The sequence below is a fragment of the Nematolebias whitei genome, chromosome 11, assembly GCF_014905685.2.
Source record: "Nematolebias whitei isolate Nwh7 chromosome 11, NemWhi1, whole genome shotgun sequence".
Lineage (NCBI taxonomy): Eukaryota > Metazoa > Chordata > Actinopteri > Cyprinodontiformes > Rivulidae > Nematolebias > Nematolebias whitei.
Window position 1 is genome coordinate 1,580,819 of NC_056508.1, and position 23,966 is coordinate 1,604,784.

Genomic DNA, 23,966 nt, shown 5'->3' on the forward strand with positions numbered 1-23,966 from the left:
GATGTCAGCCAGGCAGTCAAGAAGAGGCTGAATAGAGCGTGTGCCTCTGTGCCTCAGGGGGAAGTAAATTGGGCAATCATCGGCGTAGAAATGAAAGGGTATGTTGTGTTTGCAGAAAATATCACCTAGTGGCAGCAGGTATAAAGAAAAGAGAAGGGGACCGAGGATGGACCCCTGCGGTACCCCCCACTGGAGCGCTGTCGATGCCGAACTAAAATCTTTGACATTGACACAGAAGGTTCTGTCAGAGAGGTAGGACCCAAACCATTTAAGGGCTGACCCTGTGATGCCCACCCACTGCTCCAGTCTAGAAATGAGGATCTTGTGGTCGATGGTGTCAAAAGCAGATGTAAGGTCCAATAGGACAAGCAGCACAGAATCACCTGCGTCTGTGGATATGAAAATGTCATAAAAAACCTTCAGTAGAGAAGTTTCAGTGCTATGCAGAGATTTGAAGCCAGATTGGAATAACTAGGATAGCGTGATCCCCCAAAAACTGTTTCAACTGAAACTCCACAATGTTTCCAGTAGTTTAGAGGTGAATGGGAGTCTGGAGACAGGCCGAAAGTTGGACATGACTGAGGGGTCATGGTTAGGTTTTTTCAGGAGGGGCTGGACAGCAGCATGTTTAAAAGTTTTTGGCACCACACCTGAGGATAAACTGCTCTTCAGAATAGCGAGAATAAAAGGACCCAGGGTAGGAAAAACTTCCTTTAGTAGTCGAGGGGGCACCACATCAAAGGGGGAACCAGATGGCTTCATGCTACACATTACCTGCTCCAGAGAAGACAGAGAGATGGGCTCAAAGTGGTCAAACACAGCCACACACTGAGATGGAATGGACAGATCATGAGCTGGTGGAGAAATGAGTGCCCGGGTGTTTGCTGCTTTTTCTAAAAAGAAATGGAGGAAGTTTTCACACAGCTCAGTTGAGGCTTCCAGAGGTGAAGGCTCACTGAGGTGTAGAACTGAGTTCAGGGTGGAGAAAAGAACTCGGGGGTTGTGGGAGTTGGAGACAATTAAATCAGAGAAGAATTTACATTTGGCAGCTTTAACGGTTTTCTGATAGTGACGCCAACTCTCCCTTAACATTTGAACAGAAACCTGCAGCCTGTCCTTCTTCCACCTTCGTTCAGCTTTGCGACACTGCTGCCTAACGGCTCGAGTGACGTCATTCAGCCAAGGCTCTGATCTAATTTTCGTTTTTCTGTTTTCAAGGGGAGCAACACGGTCCAGAACATCTAAACAGGCAGAGTTGAACTGAGAGGTTAGCTCCTCAGTGGTAAGAGACACCGGGAACTGTTCGATCCTCTCAGAATTAAAACCTTCATTAAAACGAGCAGCAGTGAAATGGTTAATGGAACACGTACGTGCAGGAACGCACGTCTTAGTGGTAGGACAAGGGGGGGTGAAGTCAAACAATACAGGCATGTGATCTGAAAAAACATTGTCACCGATTTTCAAATTAGAAACAGAGACATCGCGTGTTAAAACGAGGTCCAGCGTGTGACCGTGTTCTTGGGTGGGACCGTTTACCTGCTGAGTTAAATTAAGAGTCCAATAAATATAGAAAGTCCTTCACTAAGGGCTTCTCCTAACAACACACATGCAAATTAAAGTCACCAATAAACAAAAAGTGAGTGTATCTCTGTGTGATATCAGCCAAAAAGTCAGAGAAGGCGCGGGACACCGGGATGGACAACTGTTTACAGGCCAAGTTTGCTTTATAAACTGTTAATAATCCCCCCCGCGTCGACCTGATGGCCGCAGGGCATTGAAACACAGACAGTCCGGAGGTAGTAGTTCCACAAAGGCGCTGGACTTACCATCAGAAATCCAAGATTCCGTGATAAACAGAAAATCCAACTCCTGATCTTTAAAAAAGTAATTGAGGATAAACGTCTTGTTGGAAACAGACCTTGCATTGATTAAACACATCCTGCTAGGGTCCAACGCAGACATAGCCATGGAAGGAGAAGCGCGCGCCAGCGGGCGCAGGTTATGAAGAACAGCTCCTCCAGGTCTGCTGGTGCGGCGCACACGTCAACAACTCCAGGTGTTTACATGGACTGAGCGCGTGGGCAGCTGGCCAGCAGCCGGGCCCCGGGAGCACCACGGGTCAGAGAGGAGAAGATCAGATCCAGAGCGAGTCCTGATAGAATAATCCACACTTTGCCTGTTTCACCAAAATCCCTGCACGCTTCCCACGACGTCTGCGACGTTTCCTCCATGGAAAAAGGCCAGGGTCACGCAGAAGGAATGCAGGAATCTCAGATAGGACCGGTGGAGGAGAGTGCTGACCGCTGTACAAAAACTCAGCAGGAATTTCAGCAAAAGTACGGAGCTCCATAAGTGCCCAACGATCATACTGAAAATATGACTCGGCACACTGCACCAACCATTGTAAAAATAACAAAAATACAATACAAGCAGAGAGCGAGAGACGGGCAGCCCTACACACCGGCGCCATCTTGTTCTCCAGTTTTATGCTCTCAATCTTAAACGTTTGGTTTTCGATGAAAATATTAAATTATATGTTGTTGTTCCTAATGGACTTCTTATTCTTGCTGTTTCAGTGAATACTGTATTATTTGTGCTTGAGGCGTAGCATTAACATTAGCTTGTGTTTGTGCCTAATAACCCTTTTCTAATGTTGTTGTATGTCCTCTAATCTGTTTTTTCTCCCATGAATTGTCTTTGCTTATCTTGCTATTCTGTTTTCCACTGTTTTGTTTTTTGTTTTGCATCCTCTGTTCTTCCATTCAACATTGTTGTTGTTTTTATCCTCTGGCATTCACTAATTCACCTGTCCTTCCTTCCTCTTGTCTCTTTTCTGCAGATACAAGAAGACTCAAGAGACTCTTTCCCAGGCAGGACAAAAGACAAGTGCAGCTCTCAACACAATGAGCACAGCCATTAGCAAGAGGCTGGGTGACATGAGGTATGATGCAGCACAGACTAAACAGCTGACATGTTAAAAACTTAAGCTACAAGAACTAACAAGAAGTCAGCAATGCCTGAATGGAACATCCACTTCCAACCCTGATCACTTTGGAACAAATGATCAAACCTCATGACACCCACTTGGAAGAGTTTTTGTAGGTTCTTTGTGAGGTCTTCCAGTGCTTATTAAGAAAGCAGTGGGCTCACGATTTTGTGAGATAGAACGATTGTATGTGTACATGGTAGTACTGTCATGAGAATGTGCTGCTAATGCTGTATATAGATTGTGGTGAGATTACAGGAGAGTGTCTCTGAAACATGAAAAACTTCAGAAAAGTCTAATGTATGGGCTTGTTTTCAGAAGATACCCCTGCTTCAGAAGGCCCATGTACAGGCCTGTTCTTAAGAGGTAATGATTAAATTGGGCTTTGAGAGGCAGTTTGGGAAATCATGGGGTTTAGTCCCAGTGACCTGGATTTTGGACTCTTATGCCCCTTTTCAATAGCCCCTCCAGCACAGTTCAACTCAGCTCGGTACAGATCCAAGGCTTTTTTCACCAGCAATTTTTCATGGAACTGGCCCCTTTTACAGTCCCATCTTCTCTGGGGTACCAAGCGAGCCGAGCTGGCACCAAAACGTGATGTCAGAACACTGTCGGTCACTGATTGGTCAGGTGACTGGTTCTTTCAGAAACTTTCCAAAACAATGATCCGCCATTTGCAATTACTCGAACTCGGGTTAGCACGCAAGGCCGGACACCGAGCCCCAGCCTTGTTTGCTCCCGAATGTCAGACCTCGAGTCACTGAGCCCCGGCAGACAGTGGTGGACCAGGATGGGTCTGGGATGGAGGGTGGAAACGATTTTTTAAACATTTTTATGTATTAAAAATGTATTTGTTTTTGTTTTTTTATCAGTGAAGATTTAAATAAATGAATAAACGATGCTGGCTTTATGATGAAATCCTGTTTTCACTTTAATGACTTAATTAAATAATCTGTTAGTTTAAATTAACTCAGCTGAAAAATCATAAAAAAACAAAATTATTGGATCTCAGGAATATTTCCCTCAAACATGTTTAAAGAAGAGATACAGCCTTTGGTTCAACTTTATTCTAACCCACAGATGTACAAATCACAAAACAAAAATTTAACTTTAAAGCAAAGCTAAAATTAAAAAAAAAATCTGTATACAAGCAACAAAACCACATATCTAATTGAACAATAAAAGTAGACACAGTGAGTGCAAATACGTCAAATGATGAAGAAAACCTGTAACATTTGTAAATATAGATGTTTATGTAAAATCTGGTTCATCAGTAATTTAATGGGGAACTAAAGTTCATTAACAGGATTTTTATATATATTGTTTAATTTGATCATTTTAATAATCTTTATTATTTATAATTTACCAGAAACTTCAAAATAAATTCTCACCCTATATATCAGTGATCCTCTTTTTTTTCTTTTTTTTTTTTTTCCAAAAGAGCCATATTGACAGATCAAAGTCAAAGGGAGAGCTGCGATGTCACCCCAAGTCACTCAAATAAAAGAAAAAAAAGGAAACAACCCACCCATGAATAAAAAAGAAACACAGCCAGCACATTATCTGTTCAAAAAAACGTACAGTACAAAAACAACTGGCCTTTATTTGTAGCAGAAGACGTTTGGCTCCTCATCCAAGGAGCTTTCTCAACTCAAAGAGCAGAGAGTGAGAGATTCAGGTTATAAGGCTGAGTGAGATGAGACACACACACACATATGTAGATTGGCAATTCACACCTCCCACCTTAACAGTAGGGGTTTCTTAAAGTATTTGTTACTGTAATTCACAGACGAGGCCCCTTTGTTCCCATAAGGTGTGAAAACTGGCTGGGAATCTGTCTTAACATAGCAACATAAGGGATCCCTTATGTTGCTGGAGTATCAGAGAAATTCAGAAGGATTTTCAACAAACACAACATCCCAGTACATTTCAAACTCAACAGGACTCTCAGACAGAGACTAGTCCACCCTAAGGACAGAACACCCATACACAGAGTGGTGTAGTGTATGCGGTCCAGTGCAGCGAGGACTGTCCAGACCTCTACATTGGAGAAACTAAACAGCCTTTTCACAGATGCATGGTTCGACACAAGAGAACCAGCTCTTCAGGACAAGTTCTATTTCGTATAGGCTTCGCCCTTTAAGGCTGTCGCTTAGTGGGTTTTATCCCGTCATGCGAAGCATCACACTGAAAAATTTAGTTCACGCCCACCTGCTGTGTGGGCCCCACCCGCTGTGTGGGCCCCACCCGGTCCGTATAAATTACGTTAAGAGTGGGTAATCGACTCCCATTTTTCTTCAGCGAGCTAATAGCACTGTCAGAAGAACGAAGAAGGAAAGTTGTGTAGATGACCAACCTTTGTTAAGAATGCTTGGCCCGTCACGTCGACCTCCGGTCGTCCCGGTGAGCTCTCCTCCCCGAGGAGAAGCTGACGAGCAGTCTTGTTTCAAGGTAAGCGCCGAGGAGTATTTCTCAGTGACAGGTCGCTACACGCTGGACAACGCCATCTTGTAATTTTCCTCTTATCGCCGACCCTCGGAGCGAATCGGATGGTTCCTCCGGGACAGGCGGCGTCAGCTGCAGCCCCGCTGCTCATTCCTTCCTGGAGAGCGTAGTGTCGGTGGAGGGGGGCTGAGTGAATGCTCACCTCATCCCACCTCGTTTCGCATCGGTGATCTGACCGCTCCCGGCCGACGGCGCCCTCTGGGGTTGCCCGGCTTAATCCAGGAGGCGGCTAACATGAAGGGACCCTTTTTTACGTCCCGCGCCTTTCCCACCAGTTCGGATGATCCGGCGGGAAGGTTTATTCTAGGCTCCATCCTGGCTCGCCATCCTGATCCCATCTGGCCTCGGTTTCCCAACAGGATGTCCTACGGGGACGAGGCCACAGCCGGTTTCCTGGTAGATTGGGGGGCCGGTCTCCACAGTCCGCGCCCATCTCCAGAGCAGAGGGGTTTTTACCGAGCGGAAATTCCCTCAGTGCCCCCTGGAGCCGAGCCCGACGAAGGCTTTTCACGGAACAAGATGTCCAGGTGGACCAGCGTCCTGCGCCTCCGGTTAGCGTAACCCAGACGGTGACACCGCTCTCCAACTGAGCTCACCAGTATGCGTTCCAGACGGCCACAGTGAACAACATGTTACGCTGTTGGCGTACACGTTCAGAGGCGGGAAGAGACTTACGCTCCCTCTGCAGGACAGCTGACGTCATCCCCAACCGGTGCGCCTCTTTTGCTGTCTGCCGGCCTGCATCGCAGCCGGAGGACGAGGTCCCAGAGGTTCTCCTGGCTCGTCACTCCACCTTCCTCTCAGGGGAGCTGCAGAAGCTTTTTGTTGGAGGGCCTTCATCAACAAGAGATCACTTTCAAGATGCTCCACGGCTGCACAACGCCTCCCCAGTTCTGCTATGCCAGTCCCTCCCGTCAGACGTCCCCGGCATCCGGAAGTTCAAATTTTTCCCGGACTCCGCCAACAGGGGGCCTTCTAGGACAACAAACCACAGAGCTCAGGGAAAGATAACCAGGTGTCGGTTTGCTGGATGTGTGTAAGATGACACGATGTGGAAACAAACGTCATTTTATGATGAAGTGTCTTTTAGCCAGGCTGTCAGCTCGGATGATCTGACAGCGGCTCCATCACACACACTCCTCACGAATGAGCCTTTTAAGGTTGTTTCATTCACTGCCGGCGGTGCCAACACGCGCTCCCGCGACACGAGCAGCCTTCACCTATAAGGCGCTGCGTTATGAGAGCGCGCACACAGTTCTCAGCGCCCGCCGTTCACGTAAACATGAGACCGCGGTACGAACCCAGTAACGTATCTCGCTCTCGGCAGGAGCGACACGTAGGGCTGGGTACCTTTCTAAAAAAAATTTGGTATCGGTACCGATGTCGGTACCTTCACTTTGGTGTCGGTTCCTGGACGGTTCTTTTTTCGGTACCAATTTTGTAATTACTATTAATTCTAACAAGAATAAAGTTATCTTACACATGACAGTACAAATTGTGAGTTTTATTTTTTAACTTTGGTATTTTTCTATTCCAAGCAGTTTTCTTACATAAAAACAAACAAATAATTTCCAGGTCAAAAGACCAGTTACAAACCAGTGACACGTCGGTGTCTAATGCTCACTGCTACACACTGAGGACCTTTTCACTGAACAGTTTTTCTTCAGAAACAACAACATGTCTGTTTTCTCTGGACACAAACAAGCCTGCTCCTGGATGATGGTGTCTCCAGCAGTATAAAACGTTCACTCTGAGGCTATAAATGATGCTTGTTGCACACACAGATACAGTACCCGGTTGTCAGTTTGACATATTGTCCCTCACATCCCACCAGCAGGTCAATGGATTCAATGAGGTAGGGATGATGCAGACATCTGCACCTCTGTGTCTCTGCCTGAATCTTCTCTGTGGTTCTCTGGGGTTTAGGGCTCTGATCATCTCCCTAATTGACATGAGAACAAAACATCAACAATAACATGGTTGTGTTATTATTGCTCAAAAAACATTATCTAGGCTGAAAGATAAAGGTTGAACTGGTCAACAAAATCCTTTAAAGTTTAATTGACCTCCAACATGCAGCTCCACTGTAGAAAAAGGCAGCAAATTTTTAACAACAAAGCCTGATTGTCCTGTGGCCCCCACCTCGCTTTTCTTTTGTCCTCACATCTGGGTCAGAACCTCCTGTGAGGAGAACATGAACATAAACTGTGAACATTAGTGAACTGTTTAAGCAGCTGATCCAATGGATGAGCACATTTTTACAAGCTAAGATTTATGTTACTGTCAATCTTTAGTTAGCTTCTGAGTTTAGCTAGCTACGTAGATAAAATAAATTTACACACTAATATGTTAAAGTTAGCGTTACATGGATCATAGTTTATTTCACCACGATGTACGTGTTAAGCTGCAGTTACGCTAACGAACGTAACTCACCAGCTGAAACTCACAGAGACGTCCTCGGAGTTCTTTGATGAAGAGTCCGATTGTGGAGATAATGAATCAGGACGTTCAGGCTCTACTCACAGGCTGACTTTAATGCTGAGAGGAGGAGGAGGAGTGGGGAGGCTAATGAACTCTTCCCTCCTCGCAGAAAAACACTGAGCAACTTTCTGCAGCGCGTGTTGTCGAAGCCGTTCGACAACACGCGCTGCACACGTGAACCCGTCTGTGGGCGTCACCAGCACCATAGACATAATTATACATAGATTAGGTACAGCAGCTTTATACAGCTCTGGATATAATTTGGGTGTTGTCTGTTTGTCATATGTCTGGTGTTTTGCCTGCCTGCATGCTGAAACCACGTGACACCTTACAGCCAATACCGAAACTTGACACCGAAAGAAGAGTGATGTTTCAATACATACACCGACAGGTGAAGTTCGGTCGGTGCCCTAAAAGAACCTCGGTTTGGTACTCAGCCCTAACGAAACGCGTTTTCACTGCAGTGGTGTCAAACGCGCGCTCCCGCGGCGTCAACAGTTTCACAAGCCTCACAGCGGTTCCGCTCCTTCATCCTCGAAGGTTTTCTGAATTAACACTGCAGCTCGTGGAATCACTCAAAAGCTCACGTGATTCGCAGCCAAGAATGAATGTGTTCTGCATAATGAGCCCAGTGGTAACCTCGCCCCACCGATGCCGTTCGCTGCTTCCTGACCGCACCAGCGTCAAACGCGCGCTCCTTCGGCAATCATCGCTTAAGACGTCGCATCAACGAGGGCGCACACACACGACTCTTCAGTGCACGTTGGCTCATACGGCACCCACTCCCCGAACGTTTACACGGAGCAGCAGCACCAACGTGGACACAGCACAGATGAGCTGCGTCCCGCAGCATCAGCAGACGCACACAATTTGCATGCTCGGGGGCGCGCGTTTTTTCTTTCTCTTTAAGCGCACACCAGCTCACATCAGCATGCATGTGAGCCCACAGCATAAACGCGTGCCCGCTTTATAACTTTTTAAACGAGTGGCAATGAGCGCGTGCTCCAGACGGATTGGCGAACCGTTTTCATCAGGGGATTCACGCTGCAGCACAGCTCAAACCCCGGTGCGGAGGAACTCTAGTGACGTTTTCTGTCATTTCTAGAACAGATCTCATCCCCTCTCGCAAAAGCTCAGGAAATTCTGATTAATGTAATTTCCAGAGTCTCAGAAGGAGAGGAAAATGCAGGGTTCCTCTCTCGTCACTCCCTGGTCCCAACGAAACGGAAAGATGAGATTTATTCTAGATTTGTCAATTTTGAACTGTGAGAAACAACATTCCATTAATGCGCCCGAGCCGCTCTGCAGCCGTCGCTCAGAGCATGGAGGAGAATTCTGCTTTATATGGACATCTTTTCCAGACAAGTGGCAGCAGTGCAACTCACGTGAAACCGGCAGAGTGACATCAGCTGTTTCTGTCAGCGGACCTACGTCACACATGTCAGACTTCACAGAGGCACATACATTTAATGAATGAGCTGTGGGGGCGCTGTGGTTCTCCACACAGCAGCTCATTTAAATGTTTTTGGAGTGTCGCACGGGCTTTTTTGAATGTGATTCAACACTTTGCCTTTGTGCTGCGGAATCATCAGGGTTTTTGATTCACACAGACAGCAAGTGACTGTTGCATACATAACTGGCAGGAGATGTATGCACTCAACCCATGTGCCACATTGTGAGACAGATGCTGTGTGGGGCACACCCAATCTGCTCTCCATCGGAGTAGGGTACATCTCCTGTGTTCTGAACAGGGGACGGATGTGATTTCCAAAGACGGTCTTTTGCGGCACGGGGATTGGGGACCTTCTATCCGGAGCTGATGGCTCAGACACGGCAGAAATCCTGCGAGCGGCTGTGGACCTGTTGTAACACGAGAGAACGCTTGATGTCAACTATAATTATCATAGAGCCCACGGGACGATCCACCACTAGGGGTGGACGTGTTTGCTCACAGCCTGTGGTCGTAATGCTTCTTCACCTCCCTCACTCCCTCTGATATCACGGTTTTCTGAACCGAGCTCAGGAGGAGGGACTGACAGCTCTTCTGTCCCAAGTGCGTGAACGCATCATGGTCCCCAGTCCTACGACACTTGTTATTGGGGCGCTTGTGGAACCTGTTGTGGAGGGAGGACGCTCTCCTCCAGGCGGGAGGAGCGATCAGGAGTTAGTCAGAATAGGCCAGCACCTTTTGATCTGGCCGCTGTGCGGATCCTTTTGAGAGGAAGGATCTCTCTCAAGATGTGGTGCATACGATTCAGGATTCACGTGCTGCAACCACCACAGCGCTGTTCACATCAAGTGGTCAGTTTTTCAGCGCTGCTGTACAGAGAAAGGTGTAGAGGCCATTTCATGTCCACTAGGTGGTGTGCTGTCCTTTCTGCAGCACCTGATGGACAGAAATCTGGCGTTCAGCTCGAGTAAAACGTTCACTGCGGCCATCTCTTCCTGTCACGAAATTTTCGGGGACAGAGCAGTTTTTAATCATCTGATGATGAAGCGTTTCTTAAAAGGTGTATGGAGAAGGCGTGGAGGCCACCTCATGTCCACTAGAAGACGTGCTGTCTTTTCTGTAGCAGTCGATGGACAGAAATCTGGCGTTCAACACGATTAACGTATGCTGCAGCCATGTTTTCTTCTTGTCTCGAAGTTGTCGGAGACAGAACAACCTTTAATCATCCTCTGATGGAGCGTTTTGTAAAAGGTGTATAGAGAATGTGTAGAGGTCACCTCATGTCCTCTAGGCTGTGTGCTGTCTTTTCTACAGCAGCTGATGGACAGAAATCTGGTATTCAGCACGATTATCGTATGCTGCAGCCAATTTTTTCTTCTTGTCACGAAGTTGTCGGAGACAGAACGACCTTTAATCGTCCTCTGATGGAGCATTTTGGAAAGGTGTATAGAGAAGGTGTAGAGGTCACTTCATGTCCTCTAGGCGGTGTGCTGTCCTTCTGCAGCAACTGATGGACAGAAATCTGGCGTTCAGCACAATTAACGTATGCTACAACCATCTCTTCCATCGCTGACTTTAACATCCGCTAAGAGGGTGAGAGATTATTTGCCCTCTCTGTTGCTCCGTCGTGTCTTGGAACTCAGACTGATGGCAGTTCAGCTGATCTAAGACCGAATCCAGTTTTTATGCCTAAACATCACAAGCTTTTTAAATTAAGAGTGATATCGTTGGAGGGGTTTTTCCACTCCCTCCCCCCCCCCAATCAGAAGAAGAAGCATCTTTCCATCTTCTCTGTCCTGTGCGGGCATTGACGTGTTGCATAGCGCACACAGCTGCAATGCGTCAAACTTAACATCTGTTTGTGCATTATAGAGATGCATCTGCAGGTTGTTCGTTATCCACCCAGCACCTGTCACACTGGTTGTGTGAGGCCATTTCTGAAGCCTACAGAGCATCAGAGTTAGAGCCTCCTGTCAACCTCAGAGCGCACTTGACCAGAGGTATCGTGTCTTCGACTGCTTTGCATATTGGTATGACAATGCAGGATATTTGCACTGCGGCCGTGTGGTCAACACCCTGCTTATTTATTCACTTTTATCTACGTGATGTGACGGCCCGTTCCATGACACATTCTGTCCTTAGTGTTTACAGAATGAATATTGTTGTTTCATGGAACTCTGTTTTACTCACATCTGTCTGCATGCATTACAGTTTGAGATGTTGTTATCAGTCACAAGTTGTAACTGTTATTTGGTTCTATGGTTCATGACTATTGTTGCCAATCAATTCATTTGATTATAGTCAGTTCATTTTTTTTATTATTAATCTGTTCAGCCATGAATCAGTTGTTTCATGGCCCCCCTTTTCAACATCTCTCTTCCCCGTCGAAAGTTTCCGGGGCGTTCATGCATTCAGAACGCATAGTTACACAACATGCGTCTGTGCATGGTACACATAATTACACAATGCGTAATTACGCACACGATGAGTTGAGTGACAAGACATTTTTTAGGCAAGCTTCCACTTCATACGGTGTTCAAATGGACCCATTGAGGCGAGGACCACATCTGCTTTGCCCTTAACCCACTAAGCGACAGCCTTAAAGGGCGAAGCCTATACGAAATAGAACGTTGGTTACGTACTGTAACCCCAGATTCTATGAGTATAGGCGTAGCCCTTTAAGCGTCGGGCCTCACTGGCTCCTAAATGGCTGAAGAAAAAGCTATTTGGGAGCCGATTACCCGCTCTTAACGTAATTTATACGGACCGGGTGGGGCCCACATAGTAGGTGGGCGTGGACTAAATTTTTCAGTGTGATACTTCGCATGACGGGATAAAATCCACTAAGCGACAGCCTTAAAGGGCTACGCCTATACTCATAGAATCTGGGGTTACAGTACGTAACCAACGTTTCAGCTGTTCACCTCCACGTCACAGATAAGGGACACTCTTTTGAGGACCAAAATGTGCACATTTTGGACCGAGAACACAGATGGTTTGAGAGGGGGGTGAAGGAAGCAATTTATGTTAAAAGAGAAAAGCCGTCTCTTAACAGAGGAGGAGGCCTCAGATTTTCACTTTCAAAAACCTATAATGCAACTTTGAAGCCCCCAGTATACTCTCACGTACATCCATACGCAGCGGTACGCACGTACGTACGCAGAGGTACGAGTGTACCCCTCAGGGCATGTCCGTGCAAAGCTCAATTTTTACGACTGCATACGCGTACACGGTGTCGCACAATAAACTGCTCGGCAATGGACTGTTTTGTATGTGACACCAATGTATTAATTTCCCCTTCTTCATCCCTGATCTGGCCTTTTCTTTTGTTTTTTTTTGCCAAGAGGCAGTGATCTCTTCCCCTTCCATTGATGCCATGACTGAAATAGTGAGAAATGAAAGAATTTGTCATGAGCTAATTAAACTCAGGTCCAGCGTGACTGCGGGAGGGTCTGGAGATTTCTTGGTGGGCTGGTCTGATGTGTGGGCTGCAGAGCCAGCGCTCCGTTTTGTTTTTTGTTTTTTAGATCTTTTTATTAACGACATATAAACACAGAACACCGCTGTGGCTGAGGCTGCCAGCGCTTTTTTTTTTCCCACGACCTGTCAATCAATCCAGTAGGCGTGTCAGCAAATGACCAATCGGCGACCTCAATTTGTCCCGAAGGTAAACGCCCCTTGTCTGTGAAGCTGCTCTGGAGCTGCTCGGGGTGGCCGCTGGAGTCTGAAGTCTGAACCCTCTGCGTATAGTACACGCGTACGTACGCGTGAACGGACGTGCGCGGCAGTATACTGGGGGCTTAAGACTGATTCCCAGCCGGTTTTCACACTTGATGGGAACAGAGGGGCCTCGTCTGTGCATTAGAGTAACAAATACTTTAAGAAACCCCTACTGTTAAGGTGTTTAGGTGTGAATTGCCAATCTACATATGTGTGTGTGTCTTATCTCACCCAGCCTTATAACCTGAATTTCTCACTCACTGCTGTTTGAATTGAGAAAGCTCCTCGGATGAGGAGAGAAACGCCTTGTGTTACAAATAAAGTCCAGTTTTTTATATTAAACGTTTTTTTAATTCATCATGTCCTGGATGACTGAGAATCTTCACCAGCACATTATCTGTTCAAACAAAATGTACATTAGTCCTGAGATGAGAAGCTGTGGTGCATGTCCTTGACTTTCTTCATGTTGTATTTGTAATTTGTTGTTGCAGCCACAGTGAGACATTCAAGATGGGCATGGGTCAGTGGGTTTCTCTGTTTTTGTTTGATAGTGTTCTTGGTTGAAAATGTTGACTGTGTAAACATTTCAGCTTTTATCTGTTACCTCAGTCTTTTGTATTGAACTCTTTTTGAATTACCTCAGTCCCATGAAGAAAACACAAGTGAACAATAACAATGAAAACCAAAGTCCATGGTCAACAATGAATATGCTGTAATATGTGTACAGATGAAGATGCCCCCTTCACATTTCTGCCTGCCACCTCGTGTAACCATGTCTAGAACCGGCCCTGTAAGACGCTCCTACTTCCTTCACCTCAGATGACAGCAGGTGCGGAGACGCACATGGCCGGTAGCTGATCCATCTGAGGTTAAAAGAACTTTTTTTTTTACCTCTACTGGCTGGTCAGACCTTCCTCCTCCTCAACAAGTTGATAATCACAATATTATTCGTAAAACCGCATCAAAGAATCCCGAGCCGACATGAGCAATTATTATGCAATGCACATGCACGTTTTAAAAATGTATTGGCTGTGCTGGAGTCTTGTTGTAACCTGTCACGAGAGCCACCAATAAAGCATGGTGAGCCGCTTGTGACTCGCGAGCCGCGCAGTGAGTATCCCTGCTGTATATGAAACCTGGTTCAAGTTTAAGTCATGATTATGAGCTAAATCCAGATTTTATCCAATCCGTGGGTGTGTGACAGTAATAATCTGACATGAATGATGTTTTATCTGGACAAATTCTGAAGCTTCCAGGTTAACCCTTTTATTGTCCACTAACTTTATGACCATTCGTGACATTTAGGGAAAAATTAACCACCTTATTTAACTGCATAAAATACAGTTTATTTTATTCACAAAATAAAACAGTCAGTCTTTAAAAGAGAGAGCTAACTCAACCTGAAAACATCTAATTTAAATGACTTATTTAAAATCTTCAGGCCATTTTTATTATTTTGTCCGTTCAGTAAATAACAAAAGTAAAAGTGTCATAACAAAAGTGAAAATACCCTGATGCATGCTCAATAATCCAGGTTGAAAAATAAAAAAAAATTAAGTCTGGTCCTCTGGACATTCAAAAAACCAAGCAAAACAGCAAAATGTAAAAACGTTTTGTCTCTGATCTGAGAGACTTCCTCAGTCTGGGGTGCTGTATTCATCTCAGTCTCTTAAATAGCACCTTCTCAGAGTGGATCAACCAGTTTGCTGCTGACAACCAGAACCAGCTGATCACATGATCAAGAAGGACCATCAGCCTAACAATGGATCATTAGCACCTGATGGCTGTTTACTATTCACAGGAGGCTGAGTGATACTAGCAATCACAGCATTGTAAGAGGGGGACAGTTGAACCTGGAGGCTCCACCCCTGTTTAATGATGGACGGTTTCTTTTCACAAAGATGGCCTTCTTTACTCCTCTCTCAAACCATCGTTCCTCTCTGTCCAGAATGTGCACATCTTCATCCCTGAAAGAGTGACCTCTGGCCTGGAGATGAGTGTAGACCTCAGAGTCCTGGCCTGATGATGTTGATCTTCTGTGCTGGGCCATCCTTTTGGCCAGTGGCTGTTTAGTTTCCCTATGTAAGACTGATCACCCTCCTGACACTGAACAGCATACACAATATTACTCTGTTTGTGCCGGGGGACTGGATCTTTGTGATGAACCAGTCTTTAATGTATTTTGGGGTTTAAAAGCCACTGGGACGTTGTGTTTAGAAAATAAACGTCTCAGTTTCTCTGATACTCCCGTAACATATGGACTGACCATTGGTCTGGGTCTGGGTTACTCCTTTTCATCTGATGGCTGACTGGAGTCAGACCCAAACCAGTGGTCATTCCATATGTTACGGGAGTATCAGAGAAACTAAGAAATTTATTTTCAAAACATAACGTCCCATCCATCCTTCCATCCATTTTCTTCCGCTTATCCGGGGTCGGGTTGCGGGGGTAGCAGCTTAAGTAGGGAGGCCCAGACTTCCCTCTCCCCAGCCACTTGGTCCAGCTCCTCCGGGGGAATCCCGAGGCGTTCCCAGACCTGCCGAGAAACATAGTCCCTCCAGCGTGTCCTGGGTCTTCCTCAGGGTCTCCTCCCGGTGGGACGTGCCCAGAACACCTCACCAGGGAGGCGTCCAGGAGGCATCCTAAACAGATGCCCGAGCCACCCCAACTGGCTCCCCTCCATGTGGAGAAGTAGCGACTCTGCTCTGAGTCCCTCCCGGATGACCGAGCTTCTCACACTATCTCTAAGGGAGAGCGCAGACACCCTGCGGAGAAAACTCATTTCGGCCGCCTGTATCCGTGATCTCGTTCTTTCGGTCACAACCCAAAGCTCATGGCCATAGGTGAGGGTAGTAACGTAGATCAATCGGTAAATTGAGAGCTTCGCCTTTTGACTCAGCTCTCTCTTCACCAAAACAGACCTGTACAGCGCCCGCTTCATTGCCGACGCTGCACCTATCCGCCTATCGATCTCACGCTCCATTTTTCCCTCATTTGTGAACAAGACCCCGAGATACTTGAACTCCTCCACTTGGGTCAGGACCTCCTCCCCGACCCGGAGAGGGCACTCTGCCCTTTTCTGGCTCAAGACCATGGCCTCGGATTTGGAGGAACTGATCCTCATCCCGGCCGCGTCACATTTGGTCACGAACCGCTCCAGCGAAAGCTGTAGATCATGACTTGATGAAGCCAGTAGGACCACATCATCTGCAAAAAGCAGAGAAGCGATCCTAAGGCCACCAAAACGGTCCCTTCAACACCTTGGCTGCACCTAGAAATTCTGTCCATAAAAGTTATGAACAGAATTGTGACAAAGGACAACCTTGGCGGAGTCCAACTTTCACTGGGAATGAGCCTGTATCAAACAGCCCGTATCAAAGGACCTGGAACTCCATACTCCCAGAGTACTCCCCACAGGGCTCCCCGAGGGACGCGGTAGAATGCCTTCTCCAAGTCCACAAAGCACATGTAGACTGGTTGGGCAAACTCCCACGCACCCTCCAGGACCCTGCTGAGAGTGTAGAGCTGGTCCAGTGCTCCACGACAAGGACGAAAACTGCACTGCTCCTCCTGAATCCGAGGTTCGACTATCCGACGGACCCCCTGTAGTTGGAACACACTCTACGGTCCCCCTTTTTAAATAGGGGGACCACCACTCCAGTCTGCCAATCCAGGGGAACTGCCCCCAATGTCCACGCAATATTGCAGAGTCGTGTAAGCCAACACAACCCCACAACATCCAGAGCCTTTAGGAACTCCGGGCGAATCTCATCCACCCCTGGGGCCTTGCCACCGAGGAGCTTTTTAACTACCTCGGTGACTTCGGCCCCAGAAATTGGAGAGCCCACCCCAAAGTCCCCAGGCTCTGCTTCCTCAGTGGAAGACGTGCCGGTGGGATTGTAGATGAACAGATGCTCAGATATATTCATCAATTAACACGGATTCCTCATTTTTCTGAACTGAATAAAACGTGCATTGAATTTAATGAAATGCAAACGTGAGACGTCATTTATGTTTGACCCATCAAAATGAATGCGGTCATTTATTTACAGAATCAAAGTTTAACATCAAACCTTTACATTAATTTGGCAAATTATGAAAATAACAACATAAGCAATCAATCAGGAAAAATCATACGGCCATGATTTTTCCGTTGCTTCACCACAGACATTTATGAAAACTGTACAATTATGATCTTTTACCCACACGGCGGTGGATGAGCACTTTACACAGACATTTCTAAATATCTGGAAGAATTTCTACTTGAGAGAGGAGTTTAAAGATGGGAAAGAAGTTTAAAGAAGAGTAAAAGATGGGGTTTGAGGGAGTGTTGAACAGAACGGCACTCTCCGGGCTTTCTTCAGCTTCTCCCTTACAGTACACTTAGGTGGTGAAATCGACTCTTTTACCTGGAGATGTCTCAGGCGAGATTCCGTTTAACGCACCCTTCAGCGTCTCCGTAGGATGCTGTTACTCGTCCGGAGTAGCGGCGAGATTCTGTCCGCCACAGCTCACCTCAGTGAAGATGTTATAATCCCATGAAACTCGGAAGAGCTCTGTTGTCATGTCAGGATCTTCCCGGCTCACAGAACTGAACAGAGACCCAACTCCCACAGAACTGAACTCTCACAGCCCTCACAGAACTGACAGAACTGTGTATCCAACAGAACTCCAACAGAACTCCAACAGAACTCCAACAGAACTCCAACAGAACTGAGTAGACCAGGAAGTACCGACATTTTAAAGAGCTCTTTTCCCGGTTCATTCGGGAGTCTCCCCATTGGCCAGAACCGACCAGACGGGGTGTGTTTTGTGACGTAAAAGGTTAGAAGGCAGCAAGAATTGTTATGGAACAGATCAGAAATGTTCTCACAGACAGAGAGAGTTTTGTTTTGGCGAGTTTAAGAAACAGGTGCCAAAACCCCCCTGTTGACGTCTGAGAGGATATAAACAGGACAGTTGTTCCAACACATGTCTGCTTCAACTCCTGACCCTGGAAACACACACTTGCTCATTCAAAGGCAGAAATCAGAAAATGCATAAAAATCTGTAACAGACCTCAACATGAATTCTAACTTTGCATGAGAATTAAAAATCATTACACAGTTAATAAAATTGATTAGTTCACTGCAACATCTAAAATGGTTTGAACTAAGGCACTTTGATTATCAACATTTGTAAAATAGTAATGATAATAGAACAGAGAGTGTTCTTCCACTTGAATTTTCAAGAAAGAAAGTCTCAGGATGGGTGAACCTGTATTTCTGGATTCAAATCAATGAAATGACAGTTCCTGTCCCACAAGGTTCTTAAGGTCAAGAGTTTTGACCTCAGATTAAGTTCACTACAGTATTGAGGAGGTCTTCAAAGTACTCTGCCCACCGACCCACGACATCCCGAGTTGAGGTCAGCAGCATACCACCTCCACTATAAATATTGTTGGTAGCATACCGTTTTCCCCCCCTGAGACGCCTGATGGTGGACCAGAATTGCCTTGAAACCGTACGGAAGTCATTCTCCATGGCCTCGCCGAACTCCTCCCACGCCTGGGTTTTTGCCTCATTGACCACCCGAGCTGCATGCCGCTTGGTCTGCCAGTACCCATCAGCTGCTTCCAGGTTCCCACTGGCCAAAAAGGCCCGATAGGACTCCTCCTTCAGCCTGACAGCATCCCTCACCGCCGGTGTCCACCACCGGGTTAGAGGGTTACCGCTGCGACAGGCACCGACAACCTTGCGGCCACAGCTCTGATAAGCCACGAAATAACGTCCCAGTGGCTTTTAAACATCAAATTACATTACGGCAAAGACTGGTTCATTCCCAAGATCCAGTCCCCTGGCACAGAGTAATATTGTGTATGCTGTTCAGTGTCAGGAGGGTGATCAGTCTTACATCCGGGAAACTAAACAGCCACTGGCCAAATGGATAGACCAGCACTGAAGATCATCAACATCATCAGGCCAGGACTCTGCGGTCTACACTCATCTCCAGGCCAGCGGTCACTCTTTCAGGGATGAAGATGTTCACATCCTGGACAGAGAGGAACTATGCTTTGAGAGAGGAGTAAAGGAGGCCATCTTTGTGAAAAGAAACCGTCCATCATTAAACAGGGGTGGAGCCTCCGGGTTCAACTGTCCCCCTCTTACAATGTTGTGATTGCTAGTATCACTCAGCCCTCTGTGAATAGTAAACAGCCATCAGGTGCTAATGATCCATTGTTAGGCTGATGGTCCTTCTTGAGCATGTGATCAGCTGGTTCTGGTTGTCAGCAGCAAACTGGTTGATCCACTCTGAGATGGTGCTATTTAAGAGACTGAGCTGAAAACAGCACCTCAGACTGAGGAAGTCCTCAGGATGAGAGACAAAACGTTTCTACAATTTGTTGTTTTGCTTTGTTTTGTTTTTTTTGATGTCCAGAGGACCAGACTTAACTTTTGTAGAGAAAAGTCAACATATTTTTAAAACATCTTTGTCAACATCTATAGTGAAATGGTACATCGATGGTTTAGGGCAGGGAAGATAACAGCCACTTTCATCTTTACTGGCACACATCGCTCCAGAGCTGGCCATAAACACTGTAGCTCTGCTGTGATTATTTTTGCTGGAGAATCATCTGAAACACACACACAGTTAAACCGTATTTAATTGACATTTACCGGTACATACTTTACGCTCAGCTCCCTGTAGCAGATTAGCATTAGCTTACCCTCATACATCGTTTAACTTGCATCTGTATGGTTTCCTACACTCTCTTGTGTTTCTCCAGAGTCTTTCTCCTCGCTGCCCGCAGCCTTTTCTGGGTCTCTTCTCTTTGACGTTTGACAAAAAGCCACAGACTGAGCAGAATGTTCAACAAAGCTACGAGATCCTCCTTTTTTTGTGTGTGTATCTTTTCAGGGTCTTTTAATACGTTTAGTTGTGGCTAGTAAATAACTTAATGGAGCACTACCACCACCAACTGGTAAGGTGCATTGGACTCTGGACCTGCCTACTAGAACTGGTACTGAAGTGCATGAAAAGCAACATGTACCAAGCTCAACCGTACCGAGCTGAATCGAACCGAGCTGAAGAGGGGCATTAGCTGCATTGGAGAATAACTGGGTTGATACAAATTTCTGCTTAAAGCTACATTCACACTGCAGGTAAAAGTGGCCCAAGTCTGCTGTTGATTTTTTGCAGTTCATGCAGTTTCAAACTTGACACTTTGCACAGCTTTAACTACTGAATAGAAGTCCCATTGCTTCATGTTTTTCTTTGAACTTTGTACAGTTACCATGCCTTGGATGATACTAGTATGATGCTATCGATACTTGAGTTTGCTTCAACTTTTCAGTATGTCACTCCTTTTTCAAAAGTTATGTTCTGCGCTGGAGTAGGCATGAAGCAGGAATATCAAATGTAGACACTAACTACAATAATTACACAACTTCAGAATTGATCCACACATACAATGAATGTGTAGCATTCATATGACTTTTTGTAAACAAGGCATGTGTATCTCTGTTCATGAAACTGGTTTCAAATGCAGAAACATGATGAGCAGGTTGCTGATGAAAAACTGATATTTTATCTGTGCTGTGATGGTTGTGCAACAAACACAACTTTTGTTTTCTACTTGCTCCTGATTTTTTCTGATAACACTTTGTCTTGTTTTGTTGATTCTTTTGCCTCTGTCTCACAATGTTTCCTTTTTTAATTGCTGCCTTGGTTTGACCTGCAGAGCTCTACCTTTCTCTAACTCCTTTAGGTAAGGTCAACATGTTCATATCACGGTTCATATGCAGACTCACAATGACACCCCAGCTGAGCCTGTTTAGTTTAAAAATGGCTGATGCTACTTTTTACTTGTGTCCATATTTGATACAAAGCTCTTTGTTTCAGAGGATTTAAAGGACCTTTTTTAAGTACTCTGAATAATTTGCCCAGATCCTTCAAGGTTGGAGTAATATTATAAGACAATATATTTTTGTTTTTTATCGCCAGTTTAAAGTTTATTTTGAGAGATTTCTTTGAAACATTAAGACACAAAAAAGCTTTTTATCCTTGCTCTTTGAGTTTTAGGGAAACTTTTTTTTATTGAATAACATACATTAGATTTAAGTTGTTTCCTGAGCAATTTTAAATAGATGTAGATTTTTTTTAAGTATTTTTATGCAAAGTGAAAAGACTTGTTTTATGTTTTATTCAAATTTTTTTGACATTCTTGTAGGACTTTTTCAACACCCTTACATTGTGTTAAAGTCAAACCACCCATAGAACAAAGTACTGTAGGATTTCTTCACACCAGGTAATGATGGTAAAATACAGCTGTCAGTGTGTGTTGCATCTTCTGAGAGTAGTGTTGACAAAGACAAGTTATTGCTCACAGCACGTAACGTCAGTAATCTGTCGAACAAAGTGATAAGGTTTTTAATAATCACTAACTTCACTCAGTAACTAACACACCAGAGTTTAAATCAAAGCTTTTTTTTTCTGATACTATTAAAATAAGACTGATCTAGAGCTCAGCGATATGGACCAAAATTAATATCTCAATATTTTTTGATAAATTGCGATATACAATGTATATATCAATTTTTTTTTCCTAAAGTAACAAAAATATATTTGAGTCAAAGCTTTGTCCCAGTTGTCACACAGGCACATTTATTAACAAACAGCTGTAACTCTAAAGAACCAACTATTTACACACATCAGTTTATTTTTTTACATCTATTAAATAATAATCCTGTTCAGCTGAGGGCGGCTGTGGCTGAGACATTAGAACAGTCTCCTCCAATGGGACAGTTGGGGGTTCGATTCCACCAGCAGTCACATGCTGAAGTGTCCCTGAGCAAGACATTGAACCCCTAATAGCCTCTGATGTGTCCCATCAGTGTCTGAATGTGATAAAGCTCTGATTAATCCTTGTAGAGATCTAGTATAGAGCTGTATGAGTGGGACAGTGAGGCACAGATGGTAGTAAAGAGCTTTGAGGATCTTGATAAGATGGAAAGGAGCCTTCATGTTGGTGTGTGAACTGCAGTAAAGTGAGCCTCCACTAAGAGCCGTGAAGCTGCAGCTCTCAGTATTTTGCAGCCTCCTTAAGACAAAGCACGGGTCAGAGCTCACTTAGCTGAGAGGAGCAGAGCGAGGCGGCGACACGAGCAACTCATAGCTGAGAGGAGCAGAGCGAGGCGGCGACATGAGCAACTCATAGCTGAGAGGAGCAGAGCGAGGCGGCGACATGAACAACTCATAGCTGAGAGGAGCAGAGCGAGGCGGCGACACGAACAACTCATAGCTGAGAGGAGCAGAGCGAGGCGGCGACACGAGCAACTCATAGCTGAGAGGAGCAGAGCGAGGCGGCGACATGAGCAACTCATAGCTGAGAGGAGCAGAGCGAGGCGGCGACAAGAGCAACTCATAGCTGAGAGGAGCAGAGCGAGGCGGCGACACGAGCAACTCATAGCTGAGAGGAGCAGAGCGAGGCGGCGACATGAGCAACTCATAGCTGAGAGGAGCAGAGCGAGGCGGCGACACGAGCAACTCATAGCTGAGAGGAGCAGAGCGAGGCGGCGACATGAACAACTCAGCAGTGTGTCGCTGCCTCGCTCTGCTCCTCTCAGCTAAGTGAGCTCTGACCCGTGCTTTGTCTTAAGGAGGCAGGAGGCTATAAAACCACTTGGAGCTGCAGCTTCACAGTTCATGCTCCACTCCACTGTTTAATGGTGAAAAAGATTCCTGGTTCCGACCTTTGGTCAGGACTGTTTTCAGCATTACCTACAGAAATCATTTTTCTGCCCCTCCTCTGACAATCTAAATCCAAACGATCTCTGAAAGAACATAGTTTCTCCCTCAGCAGCAGCTGCTCTTCATATGTGCTGTGCTAAACGTGTCCGCCCACCTCCTGCAGACGCAGGAAGGAGGGGAGCGCGGCCGAGGGGCTGGCTTTGTGTTCAGAGAGGGAGGAGGAGACAGCAGGAGGGTTTTCAACTATATCGTTTTATAGCGACATAGACTCAATTATATCGCAGAAAAATTATCTCGATATTTTAAAGATATCGCCCAGCTCTAGACTGATCCATTCTTTTAGAACAGACATCGTATTTTATAAAACACTCTTTGTTTCATTTCCACCACTTCCCAAGTTGGACAATAATAATAAAAACTGTTCTTGTAAGGATTCAAGGCTCTTTATTTGTCATACACAACATGTGGTACACGTGGTGAAACAAAATTATGAACATGGGCTCCCACTTCCATCCAACAAAAGTATAAAATGTAAAAGAAAAACAGCGATAAGATCTAAGACACGTGTGTCAAACTCGAGGCCCGGGGGCCGAATGTGGCCCTCACTGACATCTTACCTGGCCCCCAAGATGATATGTGAAATGTAAAATACTTGTATCTCTTTAATTTTATCACTAATCTTTGATTATCATGTTAAAAACACAACAGAGAACATCAAATGAGACTAACCAAACTTGTTGAGAAAGCTGTAACCAAGAAAAGATGTTGGAGATCTGATTTGAGTTGGTGTGGTTTTTGAGATTGGCCCTTAGTTTGAAAAAGGTTTTAATTTAGACCCCTTTTGTCAGCAAGTTTGACAGCTCTGATCTAAGATACGAACTAAGAAAAATGATAACTAAAAATATGCTGAGCACCAGTAGTACAAAAACAATATGCCAAGCAGCACGAACAAGAGTCTGTGTGAGCACGAGCATGAATGGACAGGAGCTTGAAACAAATCAGCAGCAACATGATGTGATTTTTCACAGTGATTATCCTGGATTAAACAGTGATTATCCTGGATTAAACAGTGATTATCCTGGATTAAACTGTGAT

The 23,966-nt window shown here is 45.5% G+C and overlaps 1 protein-coding gene across 3 annotated transcripts in view; it reads left to right on the top strand.

Moving 5' to 3' along the window:
* tpd52l2b (tpd52 like 2b) overlaps positions 1-23,966 on the top strand; it is a 182,013-nt gene that overhangs the window by 120,798 nt on the left and 37,249 nt on the right. For 2 of the 3 annotated variants that reach the window (XM_037684624.1, XM_037684626.1), the window contains 2 exons: positions 2,840-2,941; positions 20,863-20,889. In XM_037684624.1, the coding sequence (XP_037540552.1) occupies positions 2,840-2,941; positions 20,863-20,889 (129 nt within the window). The remainder of the gene's footprint in view (positions 1-2,839; positions 2,942-20,862; positions 20,890-23,966) is intronic. The other variant, XM_037684625.1, reaches the window with a different exon arrangement.